Source organism: Oryzias latipes, chromosome 24, assembly GCF_053564925.1.
Source record: "Oryzias latipes strain Hd-rR chromosome 24, Olatipes_Hd-rR_3.1".
Taxonomy (NCBI): domain Eukaryota; kingdom Metazoa; phylum Chordata; class Actinopteri; order Beloniformes; family Adrianichthyidae; genus Oryzias; species Oryzias latipes.
In genome coordinates this window covers 19,184,716-19,202,933 of record NC_136260.1, presented here as the reverse complement: position 1 = coordinate 19,202,933, position 18,218 = coordinate 19,184,716, and the positions used below count along the sequence as shown (strand labels likewise).

Genomic DNA, 18,218 nt, shown 5'->3' with positions numbered 1-18,218 from the left:
ATTTGGGCTGAAAACTGAGAGGCATAAAACCCCAGGAGTGCATGAGAGGTGATTTGTCCTGACAGCTCCTTTACTCTCCTGAGGTGTAACATAGACACACAAACACACAAATGGACAAGGCCACATGCATGAATATGCAAACACACTGATATAAACAAAGATGCCAAAAACTCCCCCTCTTTAAAGCACATTCAGAAAGTACATCACTCATGTCATCAAAAATGCCAGACAGGAAGGTGTGTGAGTGCACTTGTTTTGATTCTCTTGTGGGGACAAGTATAATGACCAACCATTTTGGAGACACCTAACCCTTTTGGGATTGAACAACAACTTTAACGTAGAAGAGAATTTCTGGATTGTGGCGATTCATAAACCACACTTGCGTTTGGTAAAATATGAACTGGTGATTGCAAATGTTTGGCTTCAAAAATGAACAAACGAAATGGCATGTCCCTACAAAGATAGCTGAACAAACTCGTGTGTGTGTGTACAAGTTAATGGATGTTCTGATTACATGTGCAGTGTTCCTTAAAGAAGCACACATTGTGCTTGATGATTGCGTGTCTTTTGTGATCATCTGTGAGCCCCATGTCCCCTTGAAGGTAAATGCAACCAGAAAGACAGTGAAGGTTTTCACAGTTCATGAGCATTTGTCTGATGGAGGGTATCATAGTGTATAAGTGGCTTTGAGAGGAGACACGATGCGGTAAACTACAAAAATAGCATTCTTTGAGGAGAAAAAAGAGTTACATAAGGGATGCCTTTTCCAAGACTTCACCTTGAGCCATTTTTTAGGCAAATGTCATACTCTTCTTGGCCACAGGAGGTCACCATAGCTTGTTCAGAAACAGCAGCAACAACAGAACTGCATCCTAAAAACCTTTGGAAAACCTGTGATCAAGGGGCTTTGGTTGCACTAGGTTTAGATCATTTTTGACCTTTTTTTAAATTTTCCTATTTATTTTTCACCCTCCAAATCTATTTTTCTATCATGAACTTTATAAGTCCTTCTTATGTTTAAGTATGTAGTAAAAAATTCAGGTTTATTAATAATGCTTGAGGATGTGTCCACATGTACACGTTATTAGGTCCTCATTACTGTGGTTTTTTAACTAATCCTGTACAAGAGATGTTCAGTTTTTCTGATTATGTCTCCAGCTCCTTGCCTGACCTATTTGAGCTCCCTCATGAGGTCTGCAAGTCATAGATGTTCAAGAAGATGCAAGGCAAATTGAACATTTATTGTCCTGTGTACTGCAGACATCAATTACACATCTCGTCTCTGTTATTATGATTTAATGACTTTTTCTTCTTTTCTCAGATTGGGGGGCATGATCACAGCCTACAAGATAGTTCCAGATGAAATAGATGAAATTAAGGTAAGCTCTAATATCAGTTCAGGTTCTAACCTGGGTTTTTTTGGGATATTGTATATGTATAATATAGATATATATGTATATGTATAGATCTAAACGTATGTCTGTAAGGCTCCTAAACAAAGCTTTTCAAACATCCCAACATTTGTATATATGTGCCATATTTTTCTGACTACATATTTTTCCAGAGTACAAGTAGCAGCCGCCAAAAAATTCATAATAAAGAATAAAAAATCTACAAGTTGCAGTTTGGTGAGAAATGGATTTAACAAAGTACAGGACCAAGAACAGACATTTCATCTTGAAAGGCAAATCATAATAGCGGAATGGATAATAATAATGATAATATACTGAATGTTTACACGTTTCACTACTGTAACCTTATTTGAAACATCGAAGGAATCTAATATATTAGTGCAACATATGAGCAATTATTCAGATGAACATAACATAAAGAACATGCTAAAAAGTCAACTAAACTCTTTAGCCAAATCCAAATTCTTCCCCTACCCCACTATGCTCTGAGCGGCTCTTCTTCTTTTGCATTGCTATCACTATCAAATACTGATAAACACACCTACAGTAATCTCTACCGGTTGTTGCTATTTATTTTTTTAAAAGTCCCACCTGTGTATAAGTCTCACCTCCGGCCAAACTATACAAAAAACATATACTCTGAAAATACATTACACATTTTATCATTGCTTTTATTTTGCCTTTATGATTGTCTTTTATTCTCATGATTCTTAACATGATGTCCACCTTTAATTTTGTTGTACTCTTTGTATGATAACAATAAATCATTATTTAACATTCTATTCTATGTGGATATTTGTCCACAGGAGACACTAGTGGACTGGTGTGATGAAAAGGAGCTCAACCTCATTCTCACCACTGGAGGCACCGGCTTTGCTCCACGAGATGTCACACCAGAGGTAAGCCTGCATATTTTACCCAAATGTAAATGCAATAAACCTTTTTTTTTCATCAGCTCAACACACTCAACAGTTCTTCATTGGTATAACATTTTTATTTAAATGTACACTGCATTTTGCTCCAAACTTAAACATTAATTTCAAGGAAAGAAATTACAACACATTTTGCTGAATTTAGCTGACACTTTTATTTTAGAACTCTGGTGCCATAGAGTTTACTGAGACTTCTCCTTAAAGACCAGTCAGATAACATTATAATACTACACATTTGTAATAATAGTTGCTGATTTAGAATACTTAAGAGATTTTTTTTAATTTACTGTGAATGAATGTTGGAAGGCAGATTGAAAGCTGCTGGCACGTGTGTTTTATTAGCTAGCAGTTTTTGCTGATCATACATGCACTTATGAGCACTAATTACCCCCACAGTCTGATGGGAAATAAAGGGAAGAAGTTTCTTTCTAACAGAGAACCTTTGTGTGTGTGTGTGGGGGGGGGGGGGGGGGGGGTAATAGCTGATGTATTTAAAGTCCTCCTATGAAATTTTTTTTAAATGTTCCTAGTGGTGTTTTAGATATGAGTATGAAGTTTTTAACTAAAATCCCACAACCTAAATGTCTTTAAAAGCCATATTTCATGTCTATGTGTAACCTCTGTTTCCAAAATCTACTCTACATGGGCGTGGCCATTGGTGCTGAGCTGAGTAGCTCCGCCTTTGATCCATTCTGCAAGATGTGTCCTGTATGAGTTAGGAGCTTGACACAAGGGAGGCACAAATGACACCGATTGACGGTCTCTATTCTCAAAAGTTCATCTTTAGCATAAAAAACTGTGAAAAGTGACATATTTTGGGTTTCAAATCAACACTTTTTGAACAATGTGTGGAATGACGAAACAAATATGTCTTCATCTTTTCCTCCCCCCCCCCCCCCCCCCCCCACCTGTGCTGATCTGCACGCTGGACAGGGCAGATCAGGGAGCTTTCGCAATGCGCTCCTGGGCCATTGTGACATCACCACGGCTCATTACTTCAAACAGAGCATCTTTGCTACAGTGTGATTGACTGCGATTTAAAAGAAGAAATACTCAGAAATGTAAAAATGAAATTATTTTGTATTACTTTTTTTAATTTAATTAAAAAATTTATACATATATCTATTTAAATATTTATTTTAATTCACAAGTTAACTAATTAAATTTAGAAACAATTTAACAATGATTAAATTTTGCATAGCATGCAAAAAAAATAAAAAATATGTATCCAAATTGTTCTCCATTGAAAAAAAAGACAACATTAAAAAAAAAAATTCTAGAAAAATCAGATGCGTTTTACAAAAAAAAAATTATACAATCTGTTTGCGTCTTCTGATGACAGAAAACAAAGAAAACAGGAGCAGAACCTTAAAAATGACGCCATTTATAGAGTTCTAGATTTTTAATTCGATTTTTAGTTAGTATTGGAAGGATGAAACCTCTGTCTGACTCATCAGTGCTGATCTACTGGGATTTTCACCCACAACCATCTCTAGGGTTTACAGAGAATAGTCAGAAAAAGAGAAACTATCCAGTGAGCTGCAGTTCTGTGGGGAGAAATGCCTTGTTGATGCCAGAGACCAGACTGGTTCCAGCTGATAGAAAGACAACAGTAACTCAAATAACCTCTGTTTACAACTGAGGTCTGCAGAAGAGCATCTCTGAACGCACAACACATCCAACCTTGAGGCAGATGGGCTACAGCAGCAGAAGACCACAGTGTACCACTCTTGTCAGCTAAGAACAGGAGACTGAAGCTAAAATTCTCACAGGATCATCAAAACTGGACACAGAATGGAAAAATGTTGTCTGATGAGTCTCCATTTCTGCCTCAATATTCAAATGGTATGGTCAGAATTTAGCATCAACAACATGAAACCATGGATCTAACCTGTCTTGTATCAGCAATTCAGGCTGGTGGTAGTGGTTTAATGGTGTAGGGGATATATTCTTGACACACTTTGGGCTCCCTGGTACCATTTGAGCATGGTTACAACACTACAGCCTACCTGATCATTGTTGCTGACCATTTCCATCCCAAATAACCACAGTGTACCAATCCTCTGATGTCTACTTTCATCAGGATAACACATTGTCATAAAGCTGGAATCATCTCAGACTGGTTTCTTAAAAATGAAAATGAGTCCTCTGGACTCAAATGGCCTCCACAGTCACCAGATCTAAACCCAGTAGCGCACCTTTGGGATGTGGTGGAACGGGAGATTTGCATCATGGATGCTGCAAAACTGGAGCAACGCTGTGATGCTATCATATCGATATGGACCAAACGCTCTAAGGAATGTTTCAAGAACTTTGTTGAATCTACGCCACCATGGATTAAGGCAGTTCTGAAAGAAAAATGTGGTCCAACCCAGTACCAGCACTAATAAAGTGGCTAGTGAGTGTAGAGTTAGAGCAACGATTTAAAAGTGTCCTGTAACTATACCTGAATGGTTCAGTGAGATAATACTTAAGAGATACAAAAAAAAAAAAAAAAACGTATTAGATCAACACACAGATCCCCATAATAATTAAGAATGAAGGTTTAAAAAACAAATTAAAACCATTAATAAATACTAGTTAGCTTAGTTAGTGCTTCCAGACTCCAGTTGGCTGACCGAGTACCTCGTCTCTGCTCCTGCTCCTACACCTGGCTGTGGTTCCTGTCTCCGGCTCGACTCGCGCCTTTGACTGTCCCCACAACCACGGCTGGATGAAGCTCGTCTGCTGGAGTTTTATATATGTAGTTGTAGATTTAGATAAGTTAATTCTTCTCTAAGAGTTCTGGTAAATCGCCTGTCCGTCCTGGGGGAGGATCCCTCCTTCATGTGGGCACCCCTGAGGTTTCTTCGTTTTTTCCGGAATCCGTTTTTTTTGGGAGTTTTTCCTTACCGCAAAGGGGGGTCTAAGGGCAGGGATGCCAGTATAGCATAGTCAGTTTGTTAGTTCATTTTAGTATTTTCCTATTGAACTCTTTGTATTCGTGATCCTTTTAAGTTCATGTTTTACTTCGAAGCCCATCGAGACGACTGTTGTTGTGATTTTGGGCTATACAAATAAAATTGAACTGAATTTAATTTAATTAAAAGAGAAATGGAGTATCTAGGATTGTTGTAGGACTTCCTGGTTGGAGAAAGGTAGACATTTGCAGTTTCCACTAAACCTCTGTGACTCGAATCTAGAGTCCTTACTTTTATTTAACATGCTTTTTCCTTCTCAAGGTCACTTTTAGGGGAAAACAACTGTATGTGAAGAATAATAGCAGCATATTAATCTCATAAGATGTGATACATACATAGTCTGTCTCATCAGCCAGTAGACCGATGGAAAAAAAAATGGGAAAAGGATGAGCTGTGGTCTTCAGGAGTTTCAGGGGTCGTCATTAATCACTGCAGACAGCAGCAACCTTCCTCGAAGGTGGAAGACACACAGACTCTGTAACCACTGATGGTTCCTGCTATCTGATCCAGCTCTGTCTGCTGCAGACACCGGTAACTCGCTATCTGTGTGCGCACAGTCTACAAGTCTCATGCGACCGTGTTCTCTTTTTTAGCAGAAAATGGGGCATAAGTACAAATTTATGTCAATTTTTAATTGAAATTTTTTTTAGGTCATTCTCTTTATTTTATTTTATTTTACACCTTGAAAAAGTAAATCTTATAAAATTTGTGTGGTTTTGATTAAGTCATATGAACTATGTTTTTTTACTTACTGGTCAGCAATATCGATTTATCAAATCAGTCACTTGATTTTTCAGTAACCTTACTAGTCTGGGGCATTTTTGAGCAGTTTTTACTATTTACTCTGATATTTACCTTTAAAACATTTTTCTTGTGGCAATGTTTGATACATATAGTTTTAGTTCAGGCTGCTCGTTGGTTAGCACTCTCACAGTAAGAAGGCCTCCCGTTCGAGTCCCGGCTGGGGGACCCGAACCAGAACATCAATGGGGGACCTTTCTGTGTGGAGTTTGCATGTTCTCCCCCATGCATACGTGGGTTTTCTCCGGGGACTCCGGCTCCACCGTCCAAAAACATGCTTCATCTGCCTACAGTTCTGTATAGCACTGAAGCCTCCATCTCTCTTTCCCTTACCAATCCCGTTGTCTCTTTGTCATGCTGTTAACTCCTGCTGTGTTTCCATTCCTCTCATCAGTTTTTTCCCTCTCCTTTCCTTTCATCTCACGAGTCCAAGCCAGAGATGCTCATCAATGACTTCCCTCCTTTGAAGTCTTTGTCTTGGTGGCTAATGGCACGTTTGAAGTGTCACTCAGCTCAAGGACACCCAACATACACAGCTGGAAGAGAAGTCCCCGTCCTCTTTGCCGCCTATTCGCTGGAATAGCTCACAGCCACAGCCAAGGATGTTTGGTTTTGAAGTACTGATCCACATCATCTTCATGGAGCATTCATCATTTTCTTTTGCCCTTCAGTCTCTGGTCCATGAATGCCGCAGTAGTTCATTTCCTCTGCAGCAATTTGTTATTCTGATCAGATGCAGATCTTGTTAATCATCACCCAACTATTTACATACAAATGAACAATGAATTATTGAATTTCAGTATAATTTGTCAATGATAGAGAACATCTTCTAAAAATGTACCTGGAGCTTAAGCCATGTATGAGAACTGGATTAATACCTCCTCCCCTACATCACCAAGATCTTTAATAACCTGTTTTTTGAACTCGGACACCATTACAGAGAGTCAAAAATTGTGCTTTAAAGTTGAGCTTGTTAAAACTAGTCTATGATCACAGCCCTTTTCCTTTCTTTCCCCCTTTTCTCCAGGCCACTAAAGAAGTGATAGAGCGTGAGGCTCCAGGGATGTCTCTGGCGATGCTGATGGGATCCCTCAATGTCACACCACTAGGCATGCTTTCCAGGTCAGAGAAACAATGTCACACTCCACATCCCCATCATTTCCATTTTTGCACAGAATTATTTGACTTGCCTCAAGAAAATTGAATCAAAGATCAGACTAAGGGTGGACATGTCGACCGTCCTGTGCTCTAATATTAAAACCAATGTTTTAGATTATGTCAGGAAATTAGATGCATCACTGTTGTTCTGCAGCTTTGCCATGTCCAACAATTATTTATACTCCTCTGTGGGGTTTTTACAGACCTGTGTGTGGTATCCGAGGAAAAACGCTCATCATTAACCTACCAGGAAGCAAGAAAGGCTCACAGGTGGGAAACACAGTAAACTGCTGCAATGTTGTTTGTGTAGTGAAAATGATTCAGGGCAATTCATCAGAAATGTATCCAGCTGTTTTTGTGGCTTTACATTAAAAAAAAGTTTTGAAAATGTTTCTGTTTGCAAAGCTTATTTTCTTTGCTTTTATGAGGTTTTGACTTTAGACCAGATTGTCTTCGAAAGAAAAATAAAACTCCACCTGCTCCTGGAGGTTTGGCCAAAACCTTAAAGGATTTAAAAAAAGAAGAAAAAACAGCAAGAGGTGCATTTTTAGATGCCCATCTTTTTGCATAGATGTGTTGCATATTTAAATGTATATTGTTTCAGTCAAAGGAAGGCAGGATGTTGACATGTTGGTCATTATTTCTCAATGGACTGTACACCACAAGCTGTGACAATAATTTTAATATCTTAATGGACATTCATTTCTTTCTTTGGGGAAGAGTCTTTATAACCCTTAAACACCTGTGGGGTTTGTAAATGATGGGAAACATGTACCCTCAGTATTTCGTGTTTTCTCCCTTGCTGCATCCTGTCCCCCCTCTTGTACCCGACTGACCTACACATCTGTCGCTGTCTAGTTCTTCACCAGATCGATTTTACTATTTCATTCAGTCAATTACAACACCTCTCCCCCATCTGCTGCCATCTTACAGTCTTCATCATCAACCTTGAAGTAAAGGGGCAGCTCATTGGAGACTTTTATTACGATAAACTCCTGTCGCAAGGTTATAGGTAGAGTCCTGATGAGCCAATAAGACTTGAGCTCCATCTGCTCATTATCAGTCTGAGTTTACTCTGTTTTGGAAAAGCTAATCTTTACACAAAACAGTTTTCAGTGGCTAAAAGTCGTCCAATATTTTGCGTAAGAAATAATGGCCGACAAAGTGTATTAGAAATCATTATCAGAAATTAATGCATGCTGTCCTGACCAACGCGGATCAGAGGATGGTTGCTTCCACGAAGTATGTAAAGATAAAAATATCTCGGAAAATATGAAAGGCACAAAACAAAATTTCCAACAGTCTTCCAATATCCACAAATTTATTTATTTATTTATTTATTTATTTATTCATTAAATAGTGCATTTGTAAATTCATAAAAAACAACTTTATTTACAACTATAACTGCTCTTTTTTTAAGTTCAAAATTCCACAACAATAATGGAAGTATGGCAGAACTGATGTTGAATATGCAAATATTTTTACTCAGTGTTCTTTCGGTTTTTTGGATTATAGCTTTATATATATTGTCTTTAATACATTTTATTTATTTAAGATGCTCTCTGGTCAGTGCATCATTCATTCTGTCTCTAAATTAATGTAAATGTTGTATTTGTACTTTTTTTTTTAAGACTTTGATGCACCTTTATTCTTATATCTTGTAAGCTGATGACTCCAAGAAACTTTGTTTCATGAACAAGTTCAGTTTCTATCCCATCAAAATGAAGTTTTTTATCTGTACTATAAATTTTGTTTTCTTTTCTAGTTAAAATCACCCTTGATCTCAAACCATTTTTTAACATTTACTCACTAACTTTCTTTTTCCATCCCTTAGCTGTATTTGGCTCAGAATTCTTAAAGACTTTTCTCCACTCCTGTATGACAAAGCCTACAGTGGAAAACCACATGATGCACTTACAAAAAAATCCTTGGCACACTTCAAAAATACACAAACAAGAAATGTCTCTAGGCAAAAACCACCTTTCTCCTCTATATTCACTAGTTCATCTCAGCCCTGCTTCCCTCATCTTCTGAAACACTCTCATGTGAGTTTGAAAAGCATGCAGGAAAAGCCATAAACTGTCCTCTGTTTGCCAAGGGGCTGGTGCTGAGTGTGCATGAGGAAAGGCCAGGACAGTGTCTGCAAAGGAATGCTCACAACAACACAGTCCAATCCCCATGTTAACCCTCTCAGTTTCCCCATCTTACAGATCTGACGATTCCCTCTATATTTTTATTTTATTTTATGCACAATGGAGGAGAAAGCTGCCTCACTGATGTGCAAGATCTGAGGTGGAGATTATGCTCTTTGGTCAAATCAAGGCTGAACTCCTGTCAGGTTTAATCCTACTGGTAATGTGCACACAAAAGTAGAAAGTGGAGTAGAAAGCTTGTTCCAGAAGCCCATTTGCACCTGTCGTAAAGTGTGTGAAGGGAGGGTTTGATTAATAATGTATCCTCTCAATGCTTAAAATACACAGGAAGATAAATAATTTCTCAGATTAGCTTTGTCTTGGGAGCGAGGAGAATGGAGCATTTAGTATAGCTGAGAGGCCCACAGGCACACTGACACAGAGAGGGAAACAAAGATGGAGCAAGCTGGAGAAAGGGAACACCAAGAAAAGATGTGGCCAGTAGGAGGCGCTTCAGTGTTCTGAGACTTCAAAGGAAATCTTAGCTGCACCTCTGTTTGACATTATTAATATCTATATACAGGAAGTTACTATTTTTTTCTCTGGAAGCAAGGATTTTGTTGATGCTGGTATCTGCTGGTGCATGCTCTTATTTTGAAAAAATGGCTCACGGCCCCTGTTTTCTGCCCATGTCCAGGAATGCTTTCAGTTCATCCTTCCAGCGCTGCCCCATGCCATTGACCTTCTTAGGGATGCAGTGGTGAAGGTGAAGGAGGCCGCCGATGACTTGGAGGACCTACCCTCACCACCGCCGCCTCTCTCACCCCCCCTCAACAGTTCCCCTCGCCGCCAAACAGAAGACAAAGGTGTGCAATGCGAGGAGGAAGATGAGGAAAAGAAGGACAGTGGTGTGGCCTCCACAGAGGACAGCTCTTCCTCCCACATCACCGCTGCATCCATTGCTGCCAAGGTACGAGAACCAATGATGAGAGGTTTATTAAGCTCCCTTCTTTTCAATATGTTTACTTGTTTATACATGTTAGTCATGAGAGTGTGTTAAATGCAACCACAAGGGGGCAAAATCCAAAATTTGCTGGTCCCACGTTGGGGTAAAATGCAGAAAGCCGTGTCAGGAAGGAAATCCAACATAAAGACAACAACTGTAAATGGATGTAGAGCTTGAAAATGAACATAAAATCTTGCTTAGTGATGCAATGAAAGTGAGAGTTTAAATGCAGAAACCCGAAATGTGGTGGCTGCGGAAAGAGTGCCCAGACAGGGGAGGGTGGTGTGTGGAAGCACTCTGGTGGTGAGGAAGATGACAAGTATGAAGACAAAGAAGAAGACCTAGAGTGCTGAATGGCTTTTACAGAGCAGATGAAACAGGCTTTAGGAGATCAGGAGGTTCCCCCAGCTGACTGAACAGCTACAGCTGAAGTGATCAGGAAGTCTGGGAGGAAGGTACTTGGTGTGTCATCTGAAATGAGAAAAGCAGATAAGGAGACTTGGTGGTGGAATGAAGAAGAAGTTCAGGAGTGTGTTTAGAGGGAAAAAGTTAGCTAAAAGTGGAGCACTGACGGAAAAAGTCAGTGGAAAAAAGTACAAGAGATGAAGCACAAGGTAGAGGTGGCAAAGGTCGTACATCTTAGCTTTTCTGGGAAATGAGGGCTGGCTTACTCCGTGTAAATGTTTCCGCCCAGAATTCAGAGGGGAACTTCTAATGATCTACTTCCGCTCTGCTTGACCATGTACCTCATCTCTGACTTGCCTCTACTGCTGCTCCTACACCTGGCTGTGGATCCTGTCTCCGGCTTGTCTCGCGCCCCCAGCCGTCCTCCAACTTCAACTGGATGAAGATCATTTGCTGGACTTTAAATATGTAGTTGTAGAATTAGATAAGCTAATTCTCACTAAGAGTTCTGGTAAATCGCCTGTCCGTCCTGGGGGAGGATCCTCCTTCATGTGGGCACCCCTGAGGTTTCTTCATTTTTTCCGGATTACGTTTTTTCTAGGAGTTTTTCCTTACCCTGAAGGAGGGTCTAAGGGCAGGGATGACCATTTAGTTTAGTCTGTTTAGTTAAAGCTTTAGTAATATCCTATTGGATTCTATACATTTATAATCCTTTTTGATTGTATGTTTACCTTACAATTACTGGCACGAAGCCCACTGAGACAACTGTTGTTGTGAGTTTGGGCTATATAAATAAAATCCAATTGAATTGAATTGCATAAACTGTCCTAAAAATCGACAGCTTTTTATTTTTTATTTTTGCTAAAAACAGAAAAAAACCGTAAAAGAGCATTGTGAACATTTTTACAATAGATCAGAGGATGATCAGAGTCGAACTTTAAGTTACTGTGCTAACTCATCTCCAAATAAGTGATAATTATTTAAGCTGCATGACCAAAATAATTCTCTGTATTTTTTAATTATTCCTAAACCCTTTAGTTAAATTTTTTGTAAAGTCCTCATTTCTGAATTGTTTTCACTGATCATAAGTGATACTTAGCTGCAGTTGGCAAATATTAATTGAAATTAATTTAATGTTTTATTTTAAGACACATCAGACTTTAGTGTAGCTTTCACTTTTTTAAAAACCTATTGCATCATGGGTCTTTGATGGAGCTAACGGTTAAGCCTTTGAAGAGAAGAAGAAGCTCATTCTTTCAAATATCAGTGTTGCATCATGGCTTTCTGCCTCCACATGCTTTTGTGTATGTTGGGTTCCTCTCTACAGGGTGTCTCCATTGTTCACTGTGATCCTGAGTCAATCATTTTTTCATTGTTTCTCAGACAACAACATTCCTGTTGACTGTCTACTAGTTGATCTATTGTGCAAAAAAAGTTTGTTTTTTTTTCTTTTGTAATGGAGGTCATTGGTTTTTATGATCGTATGTCTCCATGTCCATCATCCTGTCCTGTCCTGTCTGCAGTCCAGATCCTTCTGTCAGGGTTACATCACACCTCATTGTCCAGTCACAGATAAATATTGGTAAGACTTCACCATTCACAAACTCAATCATCCATCACTGCTCTTCATCTTTATTTTTGGCGTAAATTGTCTGTGGCTCATTTGCCCATTTTTACAAAGACTTGGATTATTTCTATACATACATTCTCTTCAGGGTCTACATAAAAACATGTGGGCTCAAAATCTTGGTGGTGTTTATACTGATGTGCGTCCGTGCACATTTTTGTTTCTGTAGATTCCAGACTCCATTATCTCGCGGGGTGTGCAGGTGTTACCCAGGGATGCAGCTTCTCTCAGCACCACGCCCTCCGAGTCGCCCCGCGCCCAGGCCACCTCCCGACTTTCTACGGCGTCCTGCCCCACACCCAAAGTAAGTATGCTTTTTCGGTTTTTAGCTTATTTCAACAGACAGACCAACTGCAAAGTTACACAAAAAAATGCCGATTTTTGTGTCTCAGAATCACAAAGTTTGTCATTCCTTTATTTTGTATGTTTGTGTGTTTGATGAAGCAGCACATTGTGGCTCGATGTGTGAATGCCTGCAGTGTTGAACACTGTGGCAGTTTTTTTATTAGGTACATGATCAGATTTGTCTTGCTTTTGTGCATTCACTTGTGACACTTCAAGATGTCCCAAATGAGAATGAGAATCCAATTTTTATTTTTTGTTTAGTGATTTCTTTTGCAGGTTTTTTAATATTTAACACCAAATGGTGCTGGGTCTTCCTCTGTTTCTCTCTTCCCTTCTGTTTCTCACTTCATCTGTCGGTGTCATGGGTTCATGTGTCTCCAGGACAGCAGGCAGGTGCCATGGGAATTGATGAGGGTTACTATGGTAACAGAGGGATGTTAAAGGAAGAGGGGGCAGGAGGCAGATTCAGGGGACATACACTGGGGAGGACTCTTCGCGCTGCTCTGGGACCTGATTTTCAAAATGTATTATTTTGAATGCAGTTATGTAAATGTATATAAACACCAAGCAGCAGGTTAAACCTTTGTCACAAATGCCCTTAAGGGTGGATATTGGCTGTCTGCGGTCAAAAAATGGGCAAACCTGTATAGAGTGCGCAGGTGGCCCACACAAAATAGAGAAAATGTTCGTGCATGTTTCCACGGGCATGTTGCAAGTAACAGTTCATACCAAACACCAAACAGGGCAAGCTACATTCACATCACCCTCGACACCCCTCATTCAAGCGACCACTTTCAATTAAAAGTCTAATATAATGTAAGTATGTGTGTTTTGGGCTTCAGTGTTCTCACGCGTTCACAAGTTGCTCTGCAAGTTAAGACTGTTTCAGGGTGTATGTACAAAACGCATGGCCAGTGAATGCATGATAACAGTTAAACCACGTCGAACTCTGACCAATCAGGGACTCGGATTTGACGTATGGATAAAGTCCCCTTTAATTTACGGAATTGCTAACTGTTTGAAAATTGATCATAAAGGAAAAATTAATTTGTACCGCTTTGACATTTTGCACCAAGCCTGTTCCAATTGTAGTTGGCAGAAATATGCTAGTAAACAGTGGAAAAAGAAGTGTGAACACCTGGTTCAAGAGCCTGCGTTTAGAGCATTCTTGAACATGCGTCACTTAAGGTGAGACACAGGCGAGTTTTACAATTTCAACTTTCCCAAATCCTGTTCACTGTGCAAGGAGCCTGTTGGTGCTGTAGACGAGATAAATGTGTGCTCTTTGCGTCCAGTATGACTGTTAAAAGGAAGAAATTAGACAATCAGCACATTGTTTGAGTAGACATCCTATACGGGCACTTGCGTATCAAGTGCATGCCCCATTTGGTGTATGCCACATTTCCACGGAGTCAGTAAGGATTCAGTTTGTGCACCTTACCAACGACTAGAGTGTGACTGAAGGAAAACATACGACAGCATCACTTGTATGTCACAAGTGCCTGCAACTTCCATTATCCTTAAAAATACTTTATCATATACTTACCACAAACATGGCAATCGTACGTCTCATTTTCACAAGTTTCTTTTAAGGTGGCCACACAAGCCACAAGGAAACTGCAAGACACCCCAGTCACTCCTCACCCCCACAGACACAAAAACCTGCAGCACCCGTACAGGTCAACCCTTGTACGGTTGCATGTGACCAAGGCTTATGAGGTAAATATGAAAATAGTTTTAGTGCAAAATCCACCCTTTTGGTGATAAGTGTGTGACTGGAAAAAATACATTGTCCTTGTGGACGATTTTGGTTGGTTGTTTATAAAGTCAGGTGCATTTTTTCGTCTAGTCTTGGAGGAATATCTGTTTAATAAATGTTTACGTCATGAATGATGTTTTTTTTAGGTTTTCTACCTTAAAATCAGGTTATTTGTTGAGATTTGAAGACTTTGATCCGGGTGAAGGACTGTCGATTTTGAACCCGAAATCACATCTGGTGGATTTAATCTCTCTGCTCTGGTACCATACAAATCAACAAGATTTTCAAATCAATCCTAAAGTTGATTCTTCGTATATCTTGAATTGGAGAGCTTATCCCTGCCGTCCCGTGTTGTATGTTTATTATTGGATGATTTGTGTCCTATGATTTATTCCTTCAAACATGAAAAATGTGACAGCAAAGTTTGGTTTGAATGATGAATGAAAAAAATAACTTGATTTCATTAACAGTTCTAATGACTGCAAAGAAAAAACTCTTTAATGTGATTCTTCTGAGATTTATCTGCTTGTGATTAGTGCCAGGGTTGTTGTTTTTTTTGAGAAACGCTCAGCATGGATTCTTTTAACTGTAACTTTTATACTGAGTTGGTTGCTGTAAATAATTGGACAGTGGGGAGCTTTGATGCTGCTGCTGCTACTACTGCTGCCCCTACTGGCTTTACTTGTGCAGCGAGGTAGCCCTCAGCCACCTTCCCTTCCTCCAACACGCCAGCCTCATTGGTGCAGCTCATCTTTGTCACTGACTCAGGCTCCAATGATCACATAGAAGCCACATTAGTCAGTGTTTGTGTGACTGTCTGGTCATGTGTGTGTACCAGATATCAGACAGTTAATAGCTTTTCTAGATATACTGTAGCTCTTCACTTGTTTAGGTTCTGACACAGGCTGTTTCCCAGCGACAAGCTGCCATATGTTCTTTGAAATTCCCACATTGCAAGTGGCTGCCAGCGGTATGTACACAATATCCCCAGAGCCAGAATGTCTCTGCTTGCTGATGCATTTCGTGTGCCTTTGTGGGCTGCACTAGTTTGCTGGCTGGGTGTCGATGGCAGAGCACTATAGCTGCTGTGAGAGGCGAAGGTATGGAGAAGGTCTTAATCTTTTTACTGCCGGAGCAGCTGCTACTGCTGCTGTTCCTGAGGTTCTAATACAGCAGGCTCAGTTCTGCAGCACGGCTCTGCAGAAACATGCAGAAACATGAAACGGGTCAGGAACCAGCACTTAAACATCTGTCAAGTTTCAAAAACAGTTTTTTCATTTTGATGGAAAGTGCTAGCTAAACAGGAGTTCATGCACACTATATGGGCTCACAGTACTTCATAAGGGACACAAGTCTCATTTTGATGTTCACCACACAAGCACACAAGCCAAAACACAAGTATTACTAAATAATTCTTTGTTTTTGTTTTTCTTTTTCTTGTTTCCTTTTTATGCACACGAAGAATGATGCAAACAGGCATGCAGACATGCACAAGATGCATGCTGGGTTTTTCTGCCCTTCCACTCTTGTGAGCATTTAGCACAGTTATGTAATGGTAAGTTTGGATTAATGAAGCATATGTGAGATGTGGCTCTGACTCAGAAGATGGTTGACAGTGTGTGTCTTTGTAATCCGTCTGTAACCAAAGTCATTTTCTGAAGTTGGTGTGTCGAGACAAAACCACTAGTTTTCCCAGATCAAAATGGACTGTTTTCTGATGATTTATAGTAGGTCTGCACAATAAATCGCAAATTTATCGCGATATCAATCCGTGTAATACGCATATTGCAAAAGTCGTGATAAAAATTGTGATAAATGGTTACCTTAAATGTGCTAACACAATTATATTTATGCTGCCAAGGGGGCTACTTTGGTACAGCGGTAGGGCGGTCGTCCTCTGATCAGAAGAGTGCAGGTTTAATTCCTGCCTCAGAGTGTTCTTGGGCAAGACACTTAACTCCACCTTATCTCTGGGGAAGCCATCAGTATGTGTGTGAATGAGTGAAGGGGACAGTGACTAAAGCCCTTTGGGCCTTCGCGGAAGGTAGAAAAGCGTACGCCATTTACCATTTAACAAGTCAAATCAATCCCTTGATGCATTTTGACCAATCGGATGGACTCCTTTTATGGTAGATGCTTGCCTCCTATGTAGACTAGTGTCATTTGGAGTGTAATTTAAGATATGTTGACTCTTATTTAAATTAAACTGTTGCAGTGAAATGTGTGTGAAATTATGTTTTTGAGTTTTTTCTGTTAGTTCTTGTATCACAAGTTATATTGTCATCACAGTATTGATCACTAATATCGTAAAGTTTTTCCTCATCGTGCAACCCTAGTTTACAGTTACTCTTTTTTAATTCAAGCAACAAAAAATGCTAAATGCCTTAATACTACAAAAAAAAAAAAATTGTTCAATTTCATGGGTTTTCCGGAGAATCAAAACCTTCATCCATCCTCAGAACTCCCTAAATCCTGGTCAGTATCACAGGGCTGCTGGAGCCTATCCCAGCTACTGTTGGACAAACAGGTTGCCAGTCTGTTGCAGGACCACTGACACACTCACGTGCATGCAAAGGGACAGTTTAGAGATGAAATAACCTATGAAGGACATTTTTGGAGTGTCAAAATTGTCAAATCTGTACAAAGTAGCAAATTTAGACAAATAGACAGCAAACCAGATCCCAAAGATTACAATTAAGGAACAGAAAATGTTATGGTTTAGCAAATTTAAAAATGAAACAATGATAAAACTACCTGTCAAATATGTCAAACACTCTACAGAATTCTGAATTTAATGTCAGCCATAATAACCAAACTCGAGTTTCAGGAAATAAAGCCCACTTGGCAGATGGGGCAGGGTGACCAGTCTCCCTGGCCTCAGGGAGTTTGCAATAAATCAGCATTTGACTGTTCAATTAAAGTTGACCCAATTTTTAACTTTAATGCGAGCCATACAACAGTAATAATTCATTTCATCTTGATCACCTTGCACCTGCATAGGGCATTATTCACGTTGTGTGTGCGGTGCACAAACATGTCATCAACTTGAATGACATTAACATATATTTCTATAAGGTGGTTCAGGCTCAGTAGTTCATGGTTCCGTTGTTTGAAGTTCTTCAGGTGCACCGTCCGCTCTGGTCCTATTTCCTTTTTTAATAATATTTTGATGTATGGCTTTGGAGGAAGGCCAGAGTTGATTGAAATCAACTCTTCTCATCTATTGTTAAAATTAACCACATTCCGAGGTTTGACACCCCAAAAGTAATGTGATGGTGTTAACTAGAAATAGAAAACATGAGCAGTTTGTGGAAAATATTTCAAAAGTGTGAAAGTCTGCAAAACAGATTTCTTGCATGTGTGCAGCATATATGCTAGTGTTTGACAGTAGTGGAAAACAAATGTGGGAGATTTGTTTGAGACATGCGTGAAAAATATCTGTGCAGTTTGGCATGGCTCTGCTCTGTGCACAAGATCACAAAATCATGACTTCCTGATGAGTGGTGACAGAGGATCATTGCCAATGTGAGGTGATGTGACAGCAGGAGATTAATGATTTATGCCCAAGCTGTTAGCAAAAGCACTGTCACCACCTCAGCATAGTCATGTGAGGGATCAATGTGCAGGAAGAGCACGAAGGGGACCTCTGCTAAATGAAGCAATGCAAGGGGTGGGACAAAT

General features: G+C 39.7%; 1 protein-coding gene across 10 annotated transcripts in view; it reads left to right on the top strand.

Moving 5' to 3' along the window:
• gphnb (gephyrin b) overlaps positions 1–18,218 on the top strand; it is an 87,260-nt gene that overhangs the window by 39,131 nt on the left and 29,911 nt on the right. For 9 of the 10 annotated variants that reach the window (XM_023953017.2, XM_023953016.2, XM_023953015.2 and 6 more), the window contains exons 3-8: positions 1,322–1,379; positions 2,219–2,311; positions 7,133–7,227; positions 7,467–7,533; positions 10,093–10,365; positions 12,603–12,737. In XM_023953017.2, coding sequence (XP_023808785.1) covers positions 1,322–1,379; positions 2,219–2,311; positions 7,133–7,227; positions 7,467–7,533; positions 10,093–10,365; positions 12,603–12,737 — 721 coding nt within the window. Of the gene's footprint in view, positions 1–1,158; positions 1,227–1,321; positions 1,380–2,218; positions 2,312–7,132; positions 7,228–7,466; positions 7,534–10,092; positions 10,366–12,602; positions 12,738–18,218 lie in introns of all 10 variants that reach the window. The other variant, XM_078942647.1, reaches the window with a different exon arrangement.